Raw genomic sequence first — 21805 nt, forward strand, 5'->3', positions numbered from 1 at the left:
CTTGAGTTGGTTCGTTACCCGGTGTGCTACACCCAATAATCACAACGGGGTGGAGAAGCAGAAAAGTTTATTTGAAGCTTCAAATAGGTACAGGGAGATTTGAATCTCAAATCCTGTACACAGAGCAGGAAGTCACACAGGCTTTTATACATCCTTTTTCCCAACATACTTATCCAATAGCAAGCTGCCCCAAGTATCCATATAGCCAGCCAATCCAGTTCCCAGCTAGTTCCCTGGTTCTCTGTATCATTTGTTAAACTATACATAAAGCTTTTTTATTCAGCATTGTTCTTCCATACCTGCCCTGTTTGGCCTTGCTTAGTTTCAGGCAGTCTGACTCTGCAGCATATTGTTGCAGATCCTCAGCATAACTGCTGTGTGTGCCTCCAGGCGGGGGGCCCAAGGACACTTGGGCCTAGTACGCAGAGCTGCTGCGAGTGCCTCCAGGCGGGGGGGGGGGGGGCCAAGGACACCTGGGCCTAGTGCAAGGGGGCTTCATTGGCACTCGTGGTCTTCCATCCCCTCGAGTTACCTAGTGGCCATGCCCCAGTGTCCCCAACACCGTGAGGTTTAGGGTAATACTTCACTGCGCTTTTACCATTTACACCTGCTAAACTCCCTCCCCACCTTGTGGGGTCCCGGAGCCCAGTATCAATCCTGAGGCGAGATGCCTACACGGCAACTTGATAGCCCCACTGCCAAAGCCAGGCGTGGGTATTTCACTGCAGTGTGAATATACCCTCACATTACGTCTACACTGCGATGAGACCACCCAGGGCACCTGTCTGAAAGCCCGGGGCAGCTGGCTCAGGCCTGTGGGGCTGGGGCTGCAGGACTGTAACATGGTGGTTTGCGCATTGGCCTGCTAACCCAGGGTTGTGAGTTCAATCCTTGAGGGGGCCATTTAGGGATTTGGGGCAAAAACTGGGGACTGGTCCTGTTTTGAGCAGGGGGTTGGACTAGATACCTCCTGAGGTCCCTGCCAACCCTGATATTCTGTGACAGCGGAGACGTAGGGGCTAGACCCACCCTCCCAGCCCCCACGAGGGGTGAGGGTCTCCAGCCTGGGCCCGATGGCCAGGCTGCAGCGTGTGGCCCCACCACCGGAGCCCAGCTCAAAGCAATGGAAAGGGTGCGATGAGAAGCCATAATCCCCCGGCGGCGGCGCCCCCGAGCCCCCAGGCCATCGCTGCCCAGGCCCCGCCCGGGAGCAGGTCCCCGGGGGCCGCCACCTCCCTGCGGCTCCCGCAGCCCTGGCGCGGGGACCTTGGCGGGCCCGTCCCGCGCTGACCCGCGCCTCTCCGCCAATCAGGGAGCGGGGAGGTGCCCACGCCCCCTCCGCCAATCGAAAGCCGAGCGTGAGGGCGCGCGAGAGAACTACGCTTCCCAGTGCGCACCGGGATAGGCCACTTCCGCTTCCTGCGGGATGCGTGGCGGTTGCCGGGGCAACCAAATCTTACTTCCGCTCCGAGGAGAATCCGGAACTCCTGCTCTCAGCCTGTCCCGCGGCACTTCCGCTCTCTCGAGCCCAGGTAACGGAGGGCCCCGGGGTCAGCCTGACCCTCCCCCCCGGTTCTGCGCCCCTCCCCCAGCCGGCGCCTCTCAGACCCGCCCCCTCCCGGAGCCCCCCGGCGCCTTCCCGCTTCTAACGCGAACTCTGGTGTCCCGGGGGCGGGGCCGCTGCGCTGCGTGGGGAGCCTCAGCCCCGGGGTCTCCGGGCCCCGCCCCTAGGAACGCCCCCTCCCCCCCCCGGGTCCGACCGCCCCCCCCGCGGCCAGCGCCGGGCTCCAGAGGGAGCGAGCGGCCCCCCGGCTCCTGGCAGTCGGGGGCCAGGGATCGTGCTGGGGGCGGGGGCTCCTGGCCGAGGGGCCGGGCCAGGGGCGCGGGGGCTGGGGCTCCCGTTCCAGGTGACTGTCCCCTTCCAGGCGTCGGATGCGTCTCCTGGCCCCCAAGCGTCAGATACAGACATGCCCCCGCGTCGCAGCCCCCGGGGACTGGGCATGGCTGACTTGCTCCTGTGGACCGTGTAATTATAAAATAAACCCACTGGAATGTAAATATTGTACTTACGTGTCAGTGTATGGTACACAGGGCGGCGCACACCCGTCGTATTGTGCAAAATTTAGTTTGGACTGACGTCACTCGTGCTTTTTATGTCGCCTGTTGTAAAACTAGGGAAATATCTAGATGAGTTGATATACCCTCTGGAAGACCTCTGTGTACCCCCAGGGGTACCTGTACCCCTGGTTGAGAACCACTGATGTCGGGGAGCCCAGGCCCACCCGCCGGACCGACTTCCAAGCCAGTACCCTAGGAGGCTGGTTCGGCTTTGCTTACCTTGCGTCAGCCTCCAGTCAGCTTCTATGGGTCACCACTTCCTACCATGCGCCCCATGGACAGGAGTCAGAGAAAGGACGTTTCCTTTCAGGTGTAAAAGCAGCAAGTAATTATTGACACTTTCTCTAGTCTCCTTTTCAGATTTTGCCCCATTTTCTCTCTAATTTTCCAGACCCCGCTCCCTGGCAGGAGTTTGAGGGCCGGATTACCAGATTAACACGTGGGCAAATGAGATCAGGATGCCTCCCTGTGGGGTGGGTATTTCAGTTATCACTAAAGGTGGGGAAACTGCTCAGTCTCTCTCTGTCTGTCTCTCTCTCTGCTCAGGATATTGGAGTTGAGCTTCCTGGGTCAGACACTGCTGCCTCCGTTCCAATCTGGGAATCAAGACTGAGCAGCTGCTGTTCCCCTGGCGGAATCAAGGCTAGGGCGTGACCTTAAGTAAAGTCTTCTCTGTGCCCAGACAAGGTGAGGACTTTCTCCAGCTGTAATTAGCCCATAAGGCAGCCCTAGACTTTGCCAACACCAACAGCTGAGCCAGAAACTCCAGGTGATTAATAGAGACTTCAGGGAAAATGCTTGTGCACAAACAGCCCTCCCCTTCATCCCACGTATTTCCTCCCCTTAGCAATTGTAGGAGCTGATCCAGTCATAGGAGACTGAACACCTAGAAATGGCTGCCCCTCAGCCAGAGCGGGAGGGACAGGGGAAGGAAGACATAAGGGGAAAAGAGAGAGAGACTGAAAGGTGTAGGGGGGAAGTAACTGGGGAGAGATTCCCAGATCTCTGACCTGCCCACTCACACTTATTGCAGCATCCCTGGGCAGATTCACTTTCCTGTGACAAGGTGAGGTGCAGGGAGAGGAAAAAAACAATTTCCTGTACCACTAGCTGTGGGAGTGTGCTGCCCTGGGGACAATGTTGGGAGGGGAATCCCTCAAAGTCACTCCTTTTGTTCTGCTCTTGTCTCGCAATTGCTTCTCAGACTTTGTTACTGGGACAGTTTTAAAATGTCCTGGTGGTTTAGTGCTGATGGAAGGGGATGAATCAGTGCTGTAATAAAGTGACCAAACTTTTCCTCAGAATATAATTATGGAAATGTAGGGCTGGAATGAACCTTGAGAGGTTATCTAGTCCAGCCCCCTACACTGAGGCATTTGTCCAACCTGTCCTTATAAACCTTCAGTGATGGCGATTCCACAACCTTCCTTGGTAACTACTCCAGTGCTTAACTAGCCTTTTTCACAACTTTGTCACATGGCTGACTCAGATTCAGTTTGTGATCCACTATAACCTCCAGACCCTTTTCAGTAGTACTAGCCAGTTAGTTCCCATTTTGTAGTTGTGCATTGGATTTTCCTTGCTTAAAATGTAGCACTTTGCAGTTTTCTTCATTGAATTTCATCTTGTTCTTTCAGATAAACTCTCTAATTTATAAAGGTCATTTTAAATTCTAGTTCTTCTACGTGCTTTCAACTCTTCCCAGCTTGGTGTTATCTACAAATTTTATAAGCATACCCTCCACTCCATTATCCTTACCATTCATAAAAATATTAAATAGTACCAGTTCCAGGACTGGCTCCTGTGGGACCCCATTAGGTAAATGCTCCCAGTTTGACAGCAAGCCATTAATACGTATTCTCTAAGTGCAGCCTTTCAAGAAATTGTGCACTCATAGTACTTTCATGTACACTACATTTCCCTAGTTTGCCTATGAGAATGCCATGGTGGCCTGGGTCAAAAGCCTTACTAAAATAAAGATATATCATGTCTACAGTGTCCCCCGCATCCATAAAGGCATTACCCCTGTGAAAGCAGGAAATCAGATTGGTTTGGCATGATTTGTATTTGATAATCCATGCTGCCTATTACTTTTCACTTTACGGTTCTCTAGGTACTTATAAATTGATTGTTTTAATAAAATTTTCTTTCCAGTTATCTAAGGCTTGACTGGTTTTTATTCCCCCAGGTCTTCATTGTTCCCCTTTTTAAAGACCGGTTTTATGTTTGCCCTTCTCCTGTCCTGTGGGACCTCACCATCCTCCAGGAGTTGTCAAAGATAATTGTTAACTGTTCCAAGATTGCTTCAGCTAATTCCTCAAGTACCCTGGGATGAGCTTCATTAGGCCCTGCTGACTTTAATACATCTAACTTATCTAAATATATTTTAGCCTGTTAGTTCCCCATTGTGGTTTCTGTTCCTCCCACTCTTGATTAAGAATAATTGTTTTAGTATCTGGTCATAATTAAACTTTTTTAGTGAATATAAAAAGGCATTAAACACCTTAAGTCTTCTTGATGTCATCTGTTACGAACTCTCCGTCCCTGGTAAGTAGAGTACCTACATATTCCTTCACCTGTTTCTTGCTCGCAATATATTTATAGAACCCTTATCTTGGTGCCATTTCTATAACTTGCTAGGCCTAACTCATTTTGTGAGTTAATCTTTCTGATTTTTCCCCCCACATGCTTGTGCTATTCTTTTGTACTCATCCATAGCAATTTGTCCATGATAGCACTTTTTGTAGGATTCCTTTTTATTTTCTGATCATTAAAGAGCTCCTGATAGGGCTATTTTGCCCACTTACTATTCTTTCTATCTTTCCTTCACATTATGATAGTTTGCCGTTGCTCCTTTAATATTGTCTCTGAGAAATCTCCATCTCTCCTGAACTCTTATTTTCAGCTCAGATTTCATTCCATGGGACCTCATCTACCAGATCTCCGGGTTTGTTGAAGTCTGCCTTTTTGAAGTCCATTGTCCTTATTCTGTTACTCTCATGCCTTCCTTCTCACAGAATCTTGAAATTGTCATTTCATGATCACTTTTACCCATATTGCTTTCCACCTTCAGTTTCCTAACTAATTCCTTCTTGTTAGCCAGAATCAAGTCTAAAAGGCTGTCCTCCAGTTACTACTACTTCAATCCTCCTAAACAAACAGGGGTCCCTAGTACATTCCAAGAACTTACAGGTTTTTTTCAATTCCTTTTCTAACAGAGGTCTGGGTAAGTAAAATGTATTTTGAATTTCTCTGTTATTTGCGCAACAGTCTAGAACACTAGTGTGCCCGGAAAGAGCCTGGGGGGTAATTTTGATGTGAAATTATTTCCTGTTCTAACATGTCCGCAATTGCCCTTTTTTGCTCTAACAGGCTGCAGTGTAACATCCCTGTTTTGCTCCAGATCATTCCATCCTTCCAGGGAAGGGAAATGGCTGCAGTGGAGCCAGTTGAGGTAGGATTTATCAGGGAGTTGCTAGTGGGTTCCTGTTAGAGAGAGAAGGGCAGTAAATACGTAGGAGGTGGGCACTTGGGGGGGTGGGGGAAGGGAGTTGGTCTGAAGGTGGGAGGAGTCAGGAATTACACAGGGTGGAGAAAGGGAGAGGGGCAAGGTGTGAAAAACGTTCTGGGATTTGGTAGGAACAGACCCCTGGGGTTTGTGGGTAGGAAATTCCTAATTTGTGGAAGAGGAAACAACCCCCCTGGAGTGGGCTGGGAAAACTTACCAGAGTCCAATACTAGAGCCTGAACCTACCAGCCAGAGGCTGCTGTGAGGTATAAAGGGGCACCCATCAGCAGCGTTCCTCTCATTTTTTATGTCCATGTGCGGAATGAATATTGCTATGTGCCCCAATATGGAGGTGATGTGTGACTATGTGGGCTCTGGGGTGGGGCTGGGGATGAGGGGTTTGGGGGTACAGGCTGCCCCGGGGTTGCGGTGGGGAGAGAGGACTCCCCCCAGCCCTCTCTCACCTCAGCAGCTTGGGGCAGGGGGAGAGGTGCCTCAGGGAGGGGCTCCTCTCCCACAGCAGCGGCAAGTCCGGGGCAGGTCTGTGCTTGGGGCCGGGGGAGGGGCGCCTTTCCCCCAACCGTGGCAAGTCTGGAGCAGGTCCACACCGGGGCCGACGGGGAGGGGTGCCTTTCCCTGCCGCAGCCCTGAGTCCCTGCACGGGGCTTAATAGGCAGCTGTGCGGCCGTGCACCTTAGAGGGAACTTAGCACTTCAGGGAGGCCCAGGGAAGACACCCCCATCTAGCTGCTATCAATGGGGAGGGTGTTGCAATTCCCACCATGGTGTTATCCCTGGACTCTGCTGGGAGCCTCATCTCCTGTATGAGCCTCTGGCTAGTACGTGAGTGATGAATGTGAAGACCCCTGCCCCCTCTCTCTGCTCAGAGGGGTGAAGGGCTCTCTTTTTCTCCGCTCACCCTAATGCTTCCTGCCTGTTCCGATGGGGCAGGTATGGGATAATGCTGTCTGCCTGCCTCCCAGAGCTTCCATGTGATTGGCGCTCCTCTCCTGTGAATTGTGGGGTTGTCAGAGGCAGCAGGTACTGAGTGGGGGCTCTTTCTCTTTCAGGGGCCGGTGATCTTCGAGGAGGTGGTTGTGTATTTCACTAAGGAAGAGTGGGCTTTGCTGGACCCCGCTCAGAGAGCTCTACAGAGATGTCATGCAGGAGAACTATGAGAATGTGACCTCGCTGGGTAAGGATTCCTGTCCCCTTGGTTATTAGAAGGGGAAGTGAAGAGTTTAGTTTCACAACACCCACAGTGCAACCTCATCTCTGCCCTGTTTCAGCAACACCCCAACAGGCAAATGACACATACACTAGCACTCTACCCTCCCCGCTACGGAGCAGTTTGGGAACAGAGCACAGGACCAGTACAGCACAAAGTCTAACACCTTCTCTTTGCTAAGGCAAAACTTGGGGTTAGGTTTCATGTAGGGAACAGAAGGTACCTACACCTGGCCTGCACTTAGATATTGAGCCTACTACACACAATCCATCTCAGACTTTCATAATGTTACCACCTCTTTACGCTTGCACTGAGGATTCCTTCTGAGTAATTGCCTTCACTTACCCTCCCTGAGCATTGGAGACCACTAGCATGTATGCCACCAGACTGCTGACAAACCTTGTGACAAGAACATGCTCTTAAATACATCTGTGCTGGGCTTCTACCCCTCACAGGCATATTAAATTTAATTACATTATGGTCTATATTACAAAGTGGTTAAGCTGTATTCACCTCTTGAACCAGATCCTGTGTGCCATTTAGGAGTAAATCTAGACTTGCCTCTCCCCTTGTGGATTCCAGAACTAGCTGCTCTAATACGATGTCATTAACGGTGAATAAAAACTTTATCTCTGCATCCCATCCTGAGGTGACATGTACCCAGTAAACATTTGGGGATTTCCACTGACCATATATTACTGACTTTTCCATTTTTATAATCTCTCTAATCTCCCTGAGCATTCCATAATCACCAAGATCATCCTGGTAAGGTGTTCAGTAGTATATTCCTATTGCTATACTGTTATTATTCAAGCGTGGAATTTTTATCAGTAGAGATTCTGTGGAACAGTTTGATTCATTTAATTTTTTTTTACTATATTTCACTGCATGCTGTCTTTCACATCATGCATTTGAGTCAGAGCCCTAACACTGTGTGTTGTAAATTTTTCATATGATCATAAGAATGGCTCTACTGGGTCAGACCAAAGGTCCATCTAGCCCAGTATCCTGTCTTCCAACAGTGGCTAGTATCAGGTGCCCCAGAGGGAATGAACAGAACAAGTAATCATCAAGTGATCCATCCCCTGCCACTCATTCCTAGCTTCTGGCAAACAGAGGCTAGGACAGCATTCCTGCCCATCCTAAGTACATCAGAATCAGGAACCCTGCCAGACAATCAGTGGGGCTACTGGGTGCTTGGGATGCTAAATGAGCACTCAGTTGCTCTGCAATGCCCTTGATTCCCTAACTGAATCCTTTGCATCAGTCTTCACTGCAGAGGATGTGAGGGACTTTTCTACACCTGAGCCATTCTTTGTAGCTGGCAAATCTGAGGAAAGGTTCCAGATTAAGGTGTTGATAGAGGACATTTTGGAACAAATTGATAATTGAAACATTAATAAGTCACAAGGGCAAGATAGTATTAACCTCCTCTTTAGACCACTAATCCTGCCCTGCACCCACATGGTGAGCAGTATATTTCAGGACAATGTGAGTAAGCATGTAAACTGCAGAGAAACTAGAATAGCTGGCTTTTAAACAGAAAGTAATGCTGAACCCTAAATACAGTGCAGCTGGTGGTCTGCTAGGATAACTTTCCAAATGCATGGAGGACATGGCAATCAGGTGCACCCATCTGTGGACATGAGACAGTTTGAGGGTCTCATTCAGGCTTTAAGACAAGGGAGAGCAGGAGGAAGGGAGAGGATGATGGGGAACTGGTGTTTGTGGGGTGCCACAAGGCAGGGAGGCCTGAGATCAGGGGGAACAAAGGGGAGGGCTGTGTGGAGGACTAGGATTAGAGGGAATCAGGGATGATTGGGTACAGTAGAAGGAGGAGGCTGGAGGGAGTCAGCGAGAGTTGCTCCTGGGAACTGGTAATGGTGTGAGCTGGGAGAGTGGGGATTAGGAATGGGGAAAAGGGGGTGGAGGGCCCAGCAATGGTGGTGCTGTTGAGGGAGAGTTGAGTAGGTGATGAGTAGCTGGGAGTGGGGAACACTTGGAGCCGAGGGAGTAAAGGGCTTGGAGTAAAGGGCTTGGAGAGTGGTTGCTCTAGAAAGCAGGAAGGGCCTGGTGGGGTGGGAAGGGACCGTTTCAGAGAGTGAGAGATTTTGAGCAGGGCACTGGGACTGTTTTTGCAAAAGTTTCTACTGGCCTCTCCCTAGGCAAAGTTCAGAACCACTACTTCATTCTGATCTTCGACCTGTCAGCTGCCTTTAATCCATCGACCATGCTCCTCTTCTTGAAATCTGATCTTCCCTTATCCTCTCCCACATCTCCTACTTCTTTGAGCTCTGTTTCAATGTGTCCTTGGACAATCCTCATCCCCACTCCAGCTTTCTGCGGGCTTACACAAGCTCTGTCCTTGGTTCACTTCTCTTCTTCCTCTGTACCTTACATTGGTTAATTTCATTCACAAACACAAATTCAGCTTTGAGTGGTAGCCGTGTTAGTCTGTGTCAGCAAAAGCAACAAGGAGTCCTTGTGGCACCTTAGAGACTAACAAATTTATTTGGGCATGAGCTTTCGTGGGCTAGAGCCCACTTCATCAGATGCATGGAGTGGAAAATATAGGAGCAGGTATAAATACATGAAAAGATGGGAGTTGCCTTACCAAGTGTGAGGTCAGTCTAACAAGACAATTCAATTAACAGTAGGATACCAAGGAAGGAAAAATAACTTTTGTAGTGGTAATTAGAGTGGCCCATTTCAAACAGTTGACAAGAAGGTGTGAGGAACAGTAGGGGGAAATTAGTATGAGGGAAATTAGATTTAGGTTTTGTAATGACCCAACCACTCCCAGTCTTTATTCAGGCCCAATGTGATGGTGTCCAGTTTGCATATTAATTCCAGTTCTACAGTTTCACATTGGAGTTTGTTTTTGAAGTTTTTTTTGTTGAAGAATTGCCACTTTTAAGTCTGTTATTCAGCTACCGTCTCTATGCTGATAACTCACAGATCTAATTCTCTGCTCCAGACCTGTCTCTTTCTCTCCAAACTGAAATCTCAGCCTGTCTCTCTGATATTTCTTCATAGATGTCTAGTCATCAGCTCAAGCTCAAAAGCTTAAATGGCTAAAACACACGTCTTAATATTTCCCCTGAGCCTTCCCCCAGCCTCCTTTCTGTATCACTGCAGAGACCACCACCATCCTTTTCTGCATTCTGTCTCTCACGTCTGTACGCTGCGCATATGCTGCAACACAGGCCTCTCTCTAGGTCCTCACATGCACCTTATTTCTACATCTTGCATTTTCTTACTGCATAATGTCCCTAAGGTACAGCCTTTCCTACCCATCCACACAGCTAAAACTTTTGTCCAAGCTCTCATATTCTCCTGTCTCAATTTATTGCAACATTCTTCTCTCCTTAATGTACGCAATCGTGCGCTGCTCATATCCATTCAGAAGTAAACATCCACAAAGCTGGCTCACTATCCTCAAATGTGACCTCTGAGGAAAGTTTGAAAGAATTGGTGGTGTTTAGTCTTGAGAAAAGAAGATTGGGAGGGACCTGATAAGCGCCTTCAGATATGTTAAAGGCTGCTTTGCAGAGGATGGTGATAAATTGTTCTCCATGTGCACTGGGGTAGGAGAAGTAGTAATTGGCTTGATCTACAGCAAGGGATGTTTAGGTTGGCTATTAGAAGAAACTTTCCAACTGTGAGGATAAATAAATCCTGGAACAGGTTACCAAGAGAGGTTGTGGAATCCCAGTCACTGGAGGTTTTTGCAAACAGGTTGCTGACATATATTTGTCTAATGTTCTATATATACTTGGTCCTGCATTAGGGCTGCAGGATAGATTAGCTGACATTTTGAGGTCCTTTTACCCCTGTGTTTCTGTGATTTTATGATTCATTATCCTAGTCTTTTTCTTTCACCTTGTCTCTCTCTGGAGAATGGGGGATTTATTTAGTAGTTTCTTTTAATGAAAAATATACATGGGTCTGCTTCCCTCTCAATTTGTTTTGCTAGCCACTGGGTGTGAAGAAATTAATTCCTCTTCTGGGATGTGGATGAAATTGCTATTGAAGTAACACTTTCAAGAACTGTTGATATATGAATGAGGCACACTGCACAGGGGAAGTCTCAAAGATTGGACATGAAGGTGTAATGACTGGGTCTAAGGAAAACAGAACACAAGAACACAACTGCAGTATATTTTGGGATGTAGGAACTAGGGTTCAAACCAACTGGGCTTTAACTTTGCTGCTATCCAGGACAAAAAGACTGAGACAAGGAGAGAGAGAGAGATGAAATGGAGGAGGCTTTGGAAAAGCTGGGCAGATGACTCTGCCAAAATGAATGTAGAGTTCAGTATTGCTTTACCGAACTAACCAAGGGATCTGTGTTGCAGTTGCTTATGCCGTGTGGTCTTGTTATGAAAAGGCTGTCTTGTGTTGCTGCAAATACCTACTGGCTGCAGCACCCCAAAAGAAGTGATGTTTATGAGGGGTCTGAAATCATTTGAACTCACTGAAGTGCCATCATGACACAAAGGGTGCTGCCTCCAGAAGTGCCTATCTCCGAGGAGTGGAGGCCTGGGGGTCACCCTTGCAGAAAGCAAAGGCTAGGAAGTAACATGTTATGTATATGTCTACACTGTCTCTGGGAGAGATCCGCCTAGCCTAGGTCCACAGACTCACTCTGGAGGGCTATATATAACTGTCTAGGTGTTGGAGGTTGGGCTAGAGCAGGGGTCTCAAACTCAAATGACCACGAGGGCCACATGAAGACAAGTGCATTGGTCCGAGGGCCACATCACTGACACCCCCACCCTCGCTGCCTCCGGCCCCGCCCCCACTCCACCCCTTCCATGAGGCACCGCCCTGCCCCACCTCTTCCCACCCCTTCCCTGCCCCCATTCCAACCCCTGCCCTGAAGTCCCAACCCCAACTCCGCCCCCTCCCTGCCCCCCAGGGGGTGCAGGAGAGGTGCGGCAGGGGGCTCAGGACAGGGGGTTGGGGTGCAGGAGGGGTGCGGGCTTCGGGGTGGCAGTGGCATGTACTGGGGCCAGGCTGCTTGGCGGGCAGCAGGAAATAGCCCCACGGGCCACGTGTTTGAGACCCCTGGGCTAGAGCTAGGTCTCTCAAACCAGGGATGGGCTTGGGAGCCTGAGCTCAACTTGAGCTGCAATGTCTACATGGCTGTTTTTAATGTGCTAGCTTGAGCATCACTCTTGCAAGTTTGGGGACCTAGGCTGAAAGGCTCGCTCCCTGGTGTAGTGCAGACAGCCTAAAGGGAGCAGACCCCAGGAGACCCTGTATAAAGGCTAGAGTCATCCAAGACCCTTGAAAACCATTTCACAGCCATCTCTCTTAATCCCTCCACTATCTCCACCATTCCTATCATATCAAACATAAAACACTTATCTTCAGTGTCAAGGCCCTTTCTGGCTTATTACTACCTTACATATGATCTCTCTTTCAGTACTGAGGTGCGATCTCACACTTCTGATCAGCTCGTGATGCCAGCCTCTATCACCCACTTGTTAAATTTTCAGACAAGCCCCTTCATGGAGAGGAAAATTTACAATAAGGTCAAAGGAACAACCAGAGGGAAAGCTGCTCAACATCTTGGATGACTACACACAAATGCAAGGAGTATGGGGAAGAGAGAGGAAGAACTGGAAATATTAGTACATAAGCTAAATTATGACTTAATTAGCATCCCAGAGTCTTGGTGGGACAAGTCTTATGACTGGAATATTGTTGCAGACGAATCTAGCTTGTTCAGGAAGGACGAGCAGGGTAGAAAGGGAGGAGGTGTTGTATTATATACTCCTGGGGGAATTCCGTGCCACTGTGCAATGCAGAATTTGTGCAGAAATGCTGTGCATGCAGAATTTTCTTTTTTGCCCCCCAAAATGGGCTGCAGAGTTGCTGGCCCCCACTAGGGGCCACTTGGCCTGGCAGAGCTGAGCTCACAAATAGAAGATGCTGCTGGGGGGTTCCTGGCAGCTGCAGGTCTCAGAATGCTCTGAAGGAAGAGAGCAGCATGCAGGAAACTCCATACAAGCCTGGGACCCAACATCAGGCTGTTTCTCCCTCTAGATCCCTGGGCTCTGGGGGTGTTTGTGTATGGGCTGAGGGGGGTGCAGGTGTCTGGACTGGGGGGCACCCTGCAGCTGGGCTCGGGGGGTGGGAGAGAAACAGAAAGAGCGTTGTCGTAGGGGTTTCTTTAACTCTCTACTCCTGGGGGAATTTTTGTGTATGTCTGGATTGTTACACACATACTTGCTAACATATTTTGAAATAAATTACCAAAATAATTGAAACTAGCATGATGGTGTAGAGTTATTTTGACAAATAAAATATGCAGAATTTTAAAATATTGTGTGCAGAATTTTTAATTTTTTGGCACAGAATGCCCCCAGGAGTCAAAAATATAAATACTTGTTCTCAGATCCAGGAGAAGGTGGTAAGCAGAACAGCTGAGGTTCTCTATGTGAAGATAACAGGAGTAAAAAAAAAATAGGGGTGATGTTGTGGTTGGGGTCTTCTGTAGGTAAAGATATCAGGAAGAGAAGGTGAATGAGGAATTTTTAGAGCAAATAACAGAAATATCTGAAACACAAGATGTAGTAGATATGGGGGGCTTTAACTATCCAGATATCTGTTGGAAAAGTAGCACAGCAAAGCACAAAATGTTCATTAAATTCTTGCAGCGTTTTGGGGACAAACTTTTTATTCCAGAGTGTGGCAGAAGTGACCAGAGAGAGAGTCATTTCAGACTTGTTTATGACCAAGATGGAGGAATTGGCAGTGAATCTGAAGCTGGAAGGCAAATTGGGTGAAATTAATCATGAAATGATAGATTTTGTGATTCTAAGGATAGAAAGGAGTGAGAGTATCAGAATAAACAGTTCTAAAAGCAGACTTGTGCCTATTAAGCCAAGCTGAGAGTGGTTGCAAGCACTTTGGTGGACAGGATTACAATTCAAAATGACCATTACATAATCGAGAATTGGTCTGAATGAACAAGATTAAATTCAATAAAGGCAAGTGCAAAGTATTTTACTTCAGAAGGAAAAATCAAATGCATGCTACGAAATGGAGAATAACTGGCTAAGCTGTAGTACTGCTGAAAAGGATCTGGGGGTTATAGTGGATCACAAACTGAATATGAATCAACATTGTGATGCAACTGCAGAAGAGGATATTATCATTCTGGCATCTATTAACAGGAATTTGATTTGTAAGACACTGGAGGTAATTGTCCTGCTCTAGTCAGCACCGCGTGAGGCCTCAGCTGGAGTACTGTGTCCATTTCTCAGTGTCACACTTTAGGAAATATGTGGAGAAAATCAAGGTGTTGCTCAGGTGTGCAATAAAAATCATGAAAGGATTAGCGAACCTAACCCAAAAGGAAAGGTTGAAAAAAGCTGGCATGTTTAGTCTTGAGAAAAGAAGACTTAAGGGGCACCTGAAAACAGTCTTCATATATGTTAAGGGCAGTTCTTAAGAGGACAGTGATTGTTCTGTGTCCACTGAAGGTAGGAGAACAAGTAATCATAGAAATGTAGGACTGGAAGACTCCGCAAAGGTTATCTAGTTCAAGGACTAAGTATTAGGTAAGCAATCCCCAACCTGTTCTTAAAAACCTCCAATAACGGAGATCCCACAACCATCCTAAGTAATTTGTTCCAGTGCTTAACTACCCTTACAGTTAGGAAGTTACTACTAATGTCTAACCTAAATCTCCCTTGCTGCAATTCAACTCATTACCAAGAGGTAATATCCTGTCCTCAGTGGATAAGGAGAACAATTAAGCATCCTCCTCTTTATAACAAGCTTTTATGTACTTGCAGACTGTCATCATGACCCCCTTCAGTATTCCCTTTTCCAGACTAAACAAACCCAATTTTCTTAGTCTTTCCTTATAGGTCATTTTTCCAGACCTGTAATCGTTTTTGATTTTGCTCTCCTCTGCACTTTCTCCAATATGTGCATATCTTTTCTGAAGTGTATTTTGTCCAGAACTGGAAACAGTATTCCAGTTGAGGCCTTATCAGTGCTGAGCAGAGTGGTAGAATGACTTCTTGTGTCTTGCTTACATGGGAGAATGCTGTTCATATTTTTTGCAACAGTATTAAATTGTTGAGTCCTATTTAGTTTGTAATCCACTACCACCCCCAGATCCTTTTCCACAATACTCCTTAGGCAGTCCTTTCCCATTTTATATTTGTGCAGTTGATTATTTCCTCTTAAGTGTATAACTTTGCATTTATCCTTATTGCATTTCATTCCATTAATTTCCCATCATTTTCCCAATTTGCCAGGATCATTTTGAATTCTAATGTTGTCCTCCAAAGTGTTTGCAGCCCCTCCCAGTTTGGTGTTCTCTATGCCATTATTGAAACTCATGACCAGGGTCCCAGGGGTACCATGCTGAGATTGCTCACTTAGTGCAAGCTGCAAAGAATGGGGCAGACGATCCCCAAAGCTGGTGGTTATTCTGATACTTAGATGTACCATGCCAGCAACAAAACAGCTTCTACAATACCTTACTAGATACCCAGAAGCAAAAAACACAGTTCCCTTAAAACAACCCAGCCTTGGGCTTCCTCCCAGACAGTCAAGTCAAATATGATGAGGATTACTGAAAATCTTGTTCATCATACAAGAAAGTTCTACTGATCCCAAAAGTTTGTAAGAACAGGTTGGGGATAGGGGATGGCTTACATAATACTTAGTCCTTGGACTAGATTTTAAGACATCTTCACAAATTATCACTAATGACTCCGAGATATCTTCCACCAGGTCCTTAATGAGCTTACTTTGCAGTTTCTGTTAGATATTAGGAAAAACTTTCTAACTGCAAGGATATTTATGCTCTGGAATAGGCTTCCAAGGGATGTTGTTGATTCCCCATCATTAGAAGTTTTAAAAAAAACAGGTTGGACAAACACCTATGAGGGATGGTCTAGGTTTGCTTGATCCCGTCATAGCACAGAGAGCTGGGCTTGAAAAATTCTTAAGCTCCCTTCCAGCCCTTCCCTTCTATTGTTCTGAGCTTTCTTCCATGATGCTTCTTGCTCTTTGGAGGAACTCCCCATAAACATCCCAAGACCTACCTGGTTAGCCCTCTTCCCATCCCTCCATACAACTCCCCAGTTCCATGAAGCTTTCAAACACTTGACAGTGGTTAGGTGGGTTGTGTGCTAAGACCACTGTCTATCAGGATGACAGATGTTGTCTTATTGTTTCCTTGTGCTTCCCCTGTCACTATTCATGGCCATTGCACCTGTATTCCCCCTCTGTGGTCCAGCAAGGGCTCCCACTCTCAGGCTGCCCAGACGTCACCTCTCTTGGGTAGAAACCCACATCTCTCTCTCTCCTGACTAGGGTATCTCCAGGCTGCACAGCTCCCTGCCTACCCTGTGAATTCCCCAGCAAGGCAGATCCTCTCAGCAGACCTGCTTTGCCTTCCTTCCTCAGAGGCTATGAACAGCCTAACTGGCCCCAGTTAAGTTACCAGACCGCCCTTTCCCAGCAAACAAGGATTCTCAAGGTAAAAGCATTACAGAAAGAACATACTAAAAACAATAAAAGAACCTATGCACATGCTAATAAGCTTACCTGAGAGCACCCCAACAAGGGCTCAGGCAGGTGAACAGACCTTCAGACACCACCAAGAGTTTTTTCTGTGGTTGTTAGCTCAGAACAAGCATGCCCATGCATGTGCGCATACTCTTTTATCTAGTTTGGGCCTCTGAACTTTACTCCTGGGGGAATTCTGCACCATTGTATGTGCGCAGAATTAATGTGCCGCACAGAATTTTTTTCTCTGTAGAAAATACATTCTGCCAGAGATGTGCTGCAATTATACCTTTCACCCACTAGGGACTGATGTGGTGCCAGTAAAGAGAGCAGTTGCTCTTGGGCACAAGCGGTTCCAGTTGCAGATAGGGAAGAGGAGCGTCTAGGGTCCTCATAGTACCATACCCATGGAGCCAGGTCAGGAGGCACAGAATATGGGGGATGGACAGTGTGGGGCACATGGGGCTGCTGGGGAATCACAGACGGGTTCAAGAACTAGTGCGGGGACAGCCTAAGTTAGGGGCTGGGGGTGTAGGGACACATGGGGAGGGGAGTGGCTTATTGGGGGTGCAGGACCACATGGGGAGCGGGGCAGGGACACCTGAGTGAGGGGGTTGTTGAGTGGGAGTGTGGCACCACATGGGGGCAGTGCGGAGAGGGTGCAGGGACACATGGGGACATGTGTAGATGTGTCTGAATGAGAGAAACTAGGGGTCAGCCAGGCTTTGTATGGGGGAGGATCCTTAACAATCCCTCTCTACCCCTCCCGCCACCCAAAAGTCTGTTCCATACTTCTCCCACCACACCAAACAACTCTCGAGGTTCGCACCCAGGCCCCTTCCCAGCACTTTCCTCTTCCTCATCTCCATTACCCCTGACTCCCACAAGCTTTTGCACTGCTTCTGAGGGATGTGGGAAATACATTTCTGTATTGTAGTTTAAATGAATTATTACTCAGAGTTCTGTATTAATATTCCTTGTAATTAATCTATTTGTCAAAAAACATTCCCTGAATCTGTTTTGTTGTCTGTATTGTTACAGACATATTTGCTGACAGGTATTTTGAAATAAATTACCCAAATAATTGAAAATGTCATGATTATATTGCATTATTTTGACAACTAAAATATATAGAATTTTACATAATTTTAAAATATGGGCAGAAATTTTAATTTTTGGTGCAGAATTACCCCAGGAGTAGAACTTGTGTTCACAGCTTCCATAGGTTTGGGGTGGAGGTGAGAAGTTGCCTTCCCCTTCTTCCAAGTATTTCCTGGGAATCCCATTTACCTTTGTCTAGCATGTTGTTTCAAAGAGTCTTTGGAAGTTCATAAGATTTCCTAGGGTTTATGTTAGCCAGGTCTCCTCCCCGGAGACGTTAAAGACCGTCCCACAGTAATACGTACACACTCATATTTTTAATCAAATAAACTCCAAGGATACTGAGAACTTAATTCAGTAAGGTTTGACTTCATTCAATAAGGATGGTCCAGGATATCACAGGAAACTGCCATCTCTGTCACACCCATGTCTGTCTGTATCCATCTTTCTCTTCTCTCATTCTTAGATTGTCAGATCTTTAGTGCAGAGACCATTTTTTTGTTTATAGAGTGTCTAGCAGAATGGGATCCTAGTCCATGAATAGCACTACTAGGTGCTATGGTAACAGGAATAGAAGATGATAATAATGGGGAGGTTCTGGGCAATCGGAGGGAGGGTGTTAGAGAGCAGGGAGAGGAAGGTTTGGGGCAAAGATCTCCTATGAGTTGGGAGGGCTGGGGGCAGTGGTAAGGGGTGGCGATGCCATGGAACAGCTGCTGTAGTGAGTTAGGAAGCTGTGGAGGGCTGGAAGCAATAGAAATGAAGAATCTGGAAGGGTTGGTGCTGGTTAGAGTAAAGGGAGCATGGGTGTTGGGTAGAGGGTGCTCCAGGAAATAGGGGTGCTAGCAATGGGAGGGAGCAAAGGGACACATTTCTGGCAGGAGCTCTTGGGAATCAGGACCAAGAGACAACTGAGATAATGTGATGAGGGTTGGGGAGTAGATAATTTGGGAGAACTGCTAGTGAGGAGGGATGTGGGCCATGGGAGGAGAGGAGAAAACCCAAGGAGAGATTTTTCCTTGGGTCCCTGGAGGTGTGGAAGGGTGAGAGCAGTTAGAGGAAGGACCATGGGGGTCATAGTGATTGGCAGGGCTAGCTGCCTCTCTGTGCCCTTCCTCGTCTCTCTGAGTGTCCCCCACCAGCTCTCAGGTCTCAGGCCTTTCTCTCTCCTGCAGTGTCTGTGGCCCTCTCTCTGTGTCAGTATGAAGCAGTTCTAGGGGGACTTCCCCTCTGACTGGAGTCTTCCCTTTCTGTGACATGGAGTTACCTGCTCTGGGTTTTAAGAGCCCTTTTGATCATGAGTGTCTGGCTGTGTATGTTCCTAGTAGACATGGGCACAGTTAATTACCTCAGAAGAAGAGTGCCCTGAACCTTTGAGCACCTGAGGAGCTGGCCTCAGGATTTTACTGCTTTAAAATGGGCTGGGGTTAAAATAACAGAATTTTTTTGTGTGTGTGACAAAAGCCCCACGAATTCATCTGATCTCTCTTGTCTTCTTTCCCCTTAGCAGGATTTCCAGTTTCTAAACTTGATGTCATCTCCCAGCTGGAAAAAGGGGAAGAGTTGTTTTCCACAGGTCTCCAGGACTCAGAGGAAAGAAAGCTCCTGAGAGGTAGGTATACAGGTGAGTAATCATTAAACCAACTCAGTGCCTAAAGAAAATAGCTGGAGTTCCCAGCAAAGGCCTTGTGAGCTCTCTGTGTTCATGATTGTTCCCAGCAGGTGTCATATCCTCAGGGCAGATACTGCTCACAGCTTCCTACCCATCCTGACTAACTCCTGGCAGTACCTCCTTCCTCAAACTTCCTTCTCCTAGAGTGTTTGGATGGGAACTGCATGCAGAATTGATCCCCTCCTCTCTCCCCTTTAAGAAAGAGTTTGGGGAAATTCAGTCCCTGATTTTTTCCATTTCCAGCTGTTCTTTTGGTCTTTTCCATTCCTGTTTCTGAGATTTTTTCTTTCTCTGTCCTAGCAGGTGATGGGATGGTGATAGAGACCATGGAGCAGAATCCTCAGCAGGAAGATGATGAAATGGAACCACAAGAGTCTTTACTGCAAAGATGCAAAGGGAGTGTGTCTAGGACTTGTGAGCAGGGAAAAGCCTGTGAGAGTCAGCACAGGCCAGAGAAGCGGCAGGGAAACCAGCCAGTGCAGAAAGCTGGAAAATCTGTTAATTATCAGGGAACTCACAAAGGCCACAAGGAAACCATGGCCCAGCAGAGAATCCCCATGGGAGAGAGAAGTAACACATGTGTTGAGTGTGGGAAAAACTTCAGTAGGCGCTCGTGCCTTGTTAAACATGAGAGAATCCACACAGGAGAGAAACCCTATGAATGCTGTGAGTGTGGGAAAACCTTCACTGAGCACTCAAGCCTTATTAAACATCAGAGGATCCACACAGGGGAGAAACCCTATGAATGCTCTGAGTGTGGGAAAACTTTCTCTCGGAGCTCAGCCCTTATTGACCATCAGAGGATCCATACCAGGGAGAAACCCTATGAATGCTGTGAGTGTGGGAAAACCTTCTCTCAGAGATCAACCCTTACTAACCATCAAAGGATCCACACAGGGGAGAAACCCTATGAATGCTGTGAGTGTGGGAAAACCTTCGCTCTGAGCTCAGCCTTTATTAACCATCAGAGGATCCATACAGGGGAGAAACCCTATGAATGCTGTGAGTGTGGGAAAACCTTCACTTGGAGCTCAGCCCTCGTTAACCATCAGAGGATCCACACAGGGGAGAAACCCTATGAATGCAGAGAGTGTGGGAAAAATTTCACTGAGCGCTCAACCCTTATTAACCATCAGAGGATCCATACAGGGGAAAGGCCCTATGAATGCAAAGAGTGCAGGAAAACCTTCCCTCAGAGCTCAGCTCTTATTAGCCATCAGAGGATCCACACTGGGGTGAAACCATATGAATGCTGTGAGTGCAGGAAAACATTCCTTCAGCACTCACACCTTATTAGACATCAGATGATCCACACAGGTGAGAAACCCTATGAATGCTGTGAGTGCGGGCAAACCTTCACTCAGAACTCAAATCTTATTACACATCAGAGGATCCACACGGGGGAGAAACCTTATGAATGCTGTGAGTGTGGAAAAATATTCACTTGGAGCTCACACCTTATTCGACATCAGAGGACCCACACAGGTGAGAAACCCTATGTATGCTATGAGTGTGGGAAAACCTTCCCTCAGCACTCACACCTTATTCGACATCAGAGGATCCACACAGGTGAGAAACCCTATGAATGCTGTGAGTGTGGGAAAAACTTCTCTCAGCTCTCACACCTTATTCGACATCAGAGGATCCACACAGGTGAGAAACCCTATGAATGCTGTGAGTGTGGGAAAACCTTTGCTCGGAACTCACACCTTATTAGACATCAGAGGATCCACGCAGGAGGGAGATCCTATGAATGCTCCAAGTGTGGGAAATACTTCCATCAGAGCTCAGCCTTTATTTATCATCAGAGAAGCTGCAAGAGAGATAAACACCATCAAAACCTTGTCTAGAGCTGAGGGAAGTTTTTGTTTTCCTTTTGCTAGTTCCCACTTAGTGAGTTTAAAGGAAGCTTTGTGCCCCCATGGTCTTTCAGTTCCCCCAGCTGAGTTATCTGCTTTTCCCCTTTGTAGCTCACCCTCCCTTGGCGGGGAGGAATCCCACAGCCTTTTTCAGCAACTCATTTGTCCTATGTCATGGAGGTGTGTGTCCCTCCAACCGGAATCTCAATCAATCCCAGGTGGGGGAATCAGGAGTGACCTCAACTAAGTACATGGAGATTAAACCTATGTGGGCCTTGACTCAACTAGGATTTTCCATGGAGTTAGCTAGCTTCAATTAATTATCCTAATATAAAAACACAAGTATTTTTTCAATTAAAAAATACCCCATATATGGTGGCCAGGATAATTTAGCAAATTTCCTCAACACTTGGCATAACCTCCATCACTTTTCCTAGTCTAAACACATTTGGAGCATCACATTTAAACTTTTCCTCCCATGGCAAATAAATTGTTAGTCACCAGGTTCCCACACTAGGGACAGATTGTTTCATTCCCAGTTGTTCTCACATTACACTGGGTTCTGCTGAACATTTTTCTACCAGTTAAATATAACAAAGAGAAGGAGCAGGATTAGGGATGGGGGGCAAAAATTTCAACCTCTGTGACACCTGAAGAAGTGAGTTAGAGGGATTCCCACCTTCCGAATTACCCCAGCAATGTTTGAGCCAAATAGAATTTATCTTCTCCACTGTCTACACCTCCACCCGTCATTGTGTCTTATGATTCAGTGTTCTC

At 47.3% G+C, this 21805-nt stretch overlaps 1 protein-coding gene across 1 annotated transcript; it reads left to right on the plus strand.

Annotated features, from left to right (window-relative positions):
- Positions 1–1458: 1458 nt before the first annotated feature.
- Positions 1459–21137, plus strand: LOC141978903 (uncharacterized). Its single transcript, XM_074941264.1, is given in 7 exon segments — positions 1459–1532; positions 2665–2805; positions 5491–5572; positions 6696–6769; positions 6771–6820; positions 19005–19121; positions 19470–21137. Coding segments are annotated over 5 exon segments (1815 nt in total). The 5' UTR covers positions 1459–1532; positions 2665–2805; positions 5491–5548; the 3' UTR covers positions 21020–21137.
- Positions 21138–21805: the final 668 nt, after the last annotated feature.

Source organism: Natator depressus, chromosome 28 (assembly GCF_965152275.1).
Source record: "Natator depressus isolate rNatDep1 chromosome 28, rNatDep2.hap1, whole genome shotgun sequence".
NCBI classification, from domain to species: Eukaryota; Metazoa; Chordata; order Testudines; family Cheloniidae; genus Natator; species Natator depressus.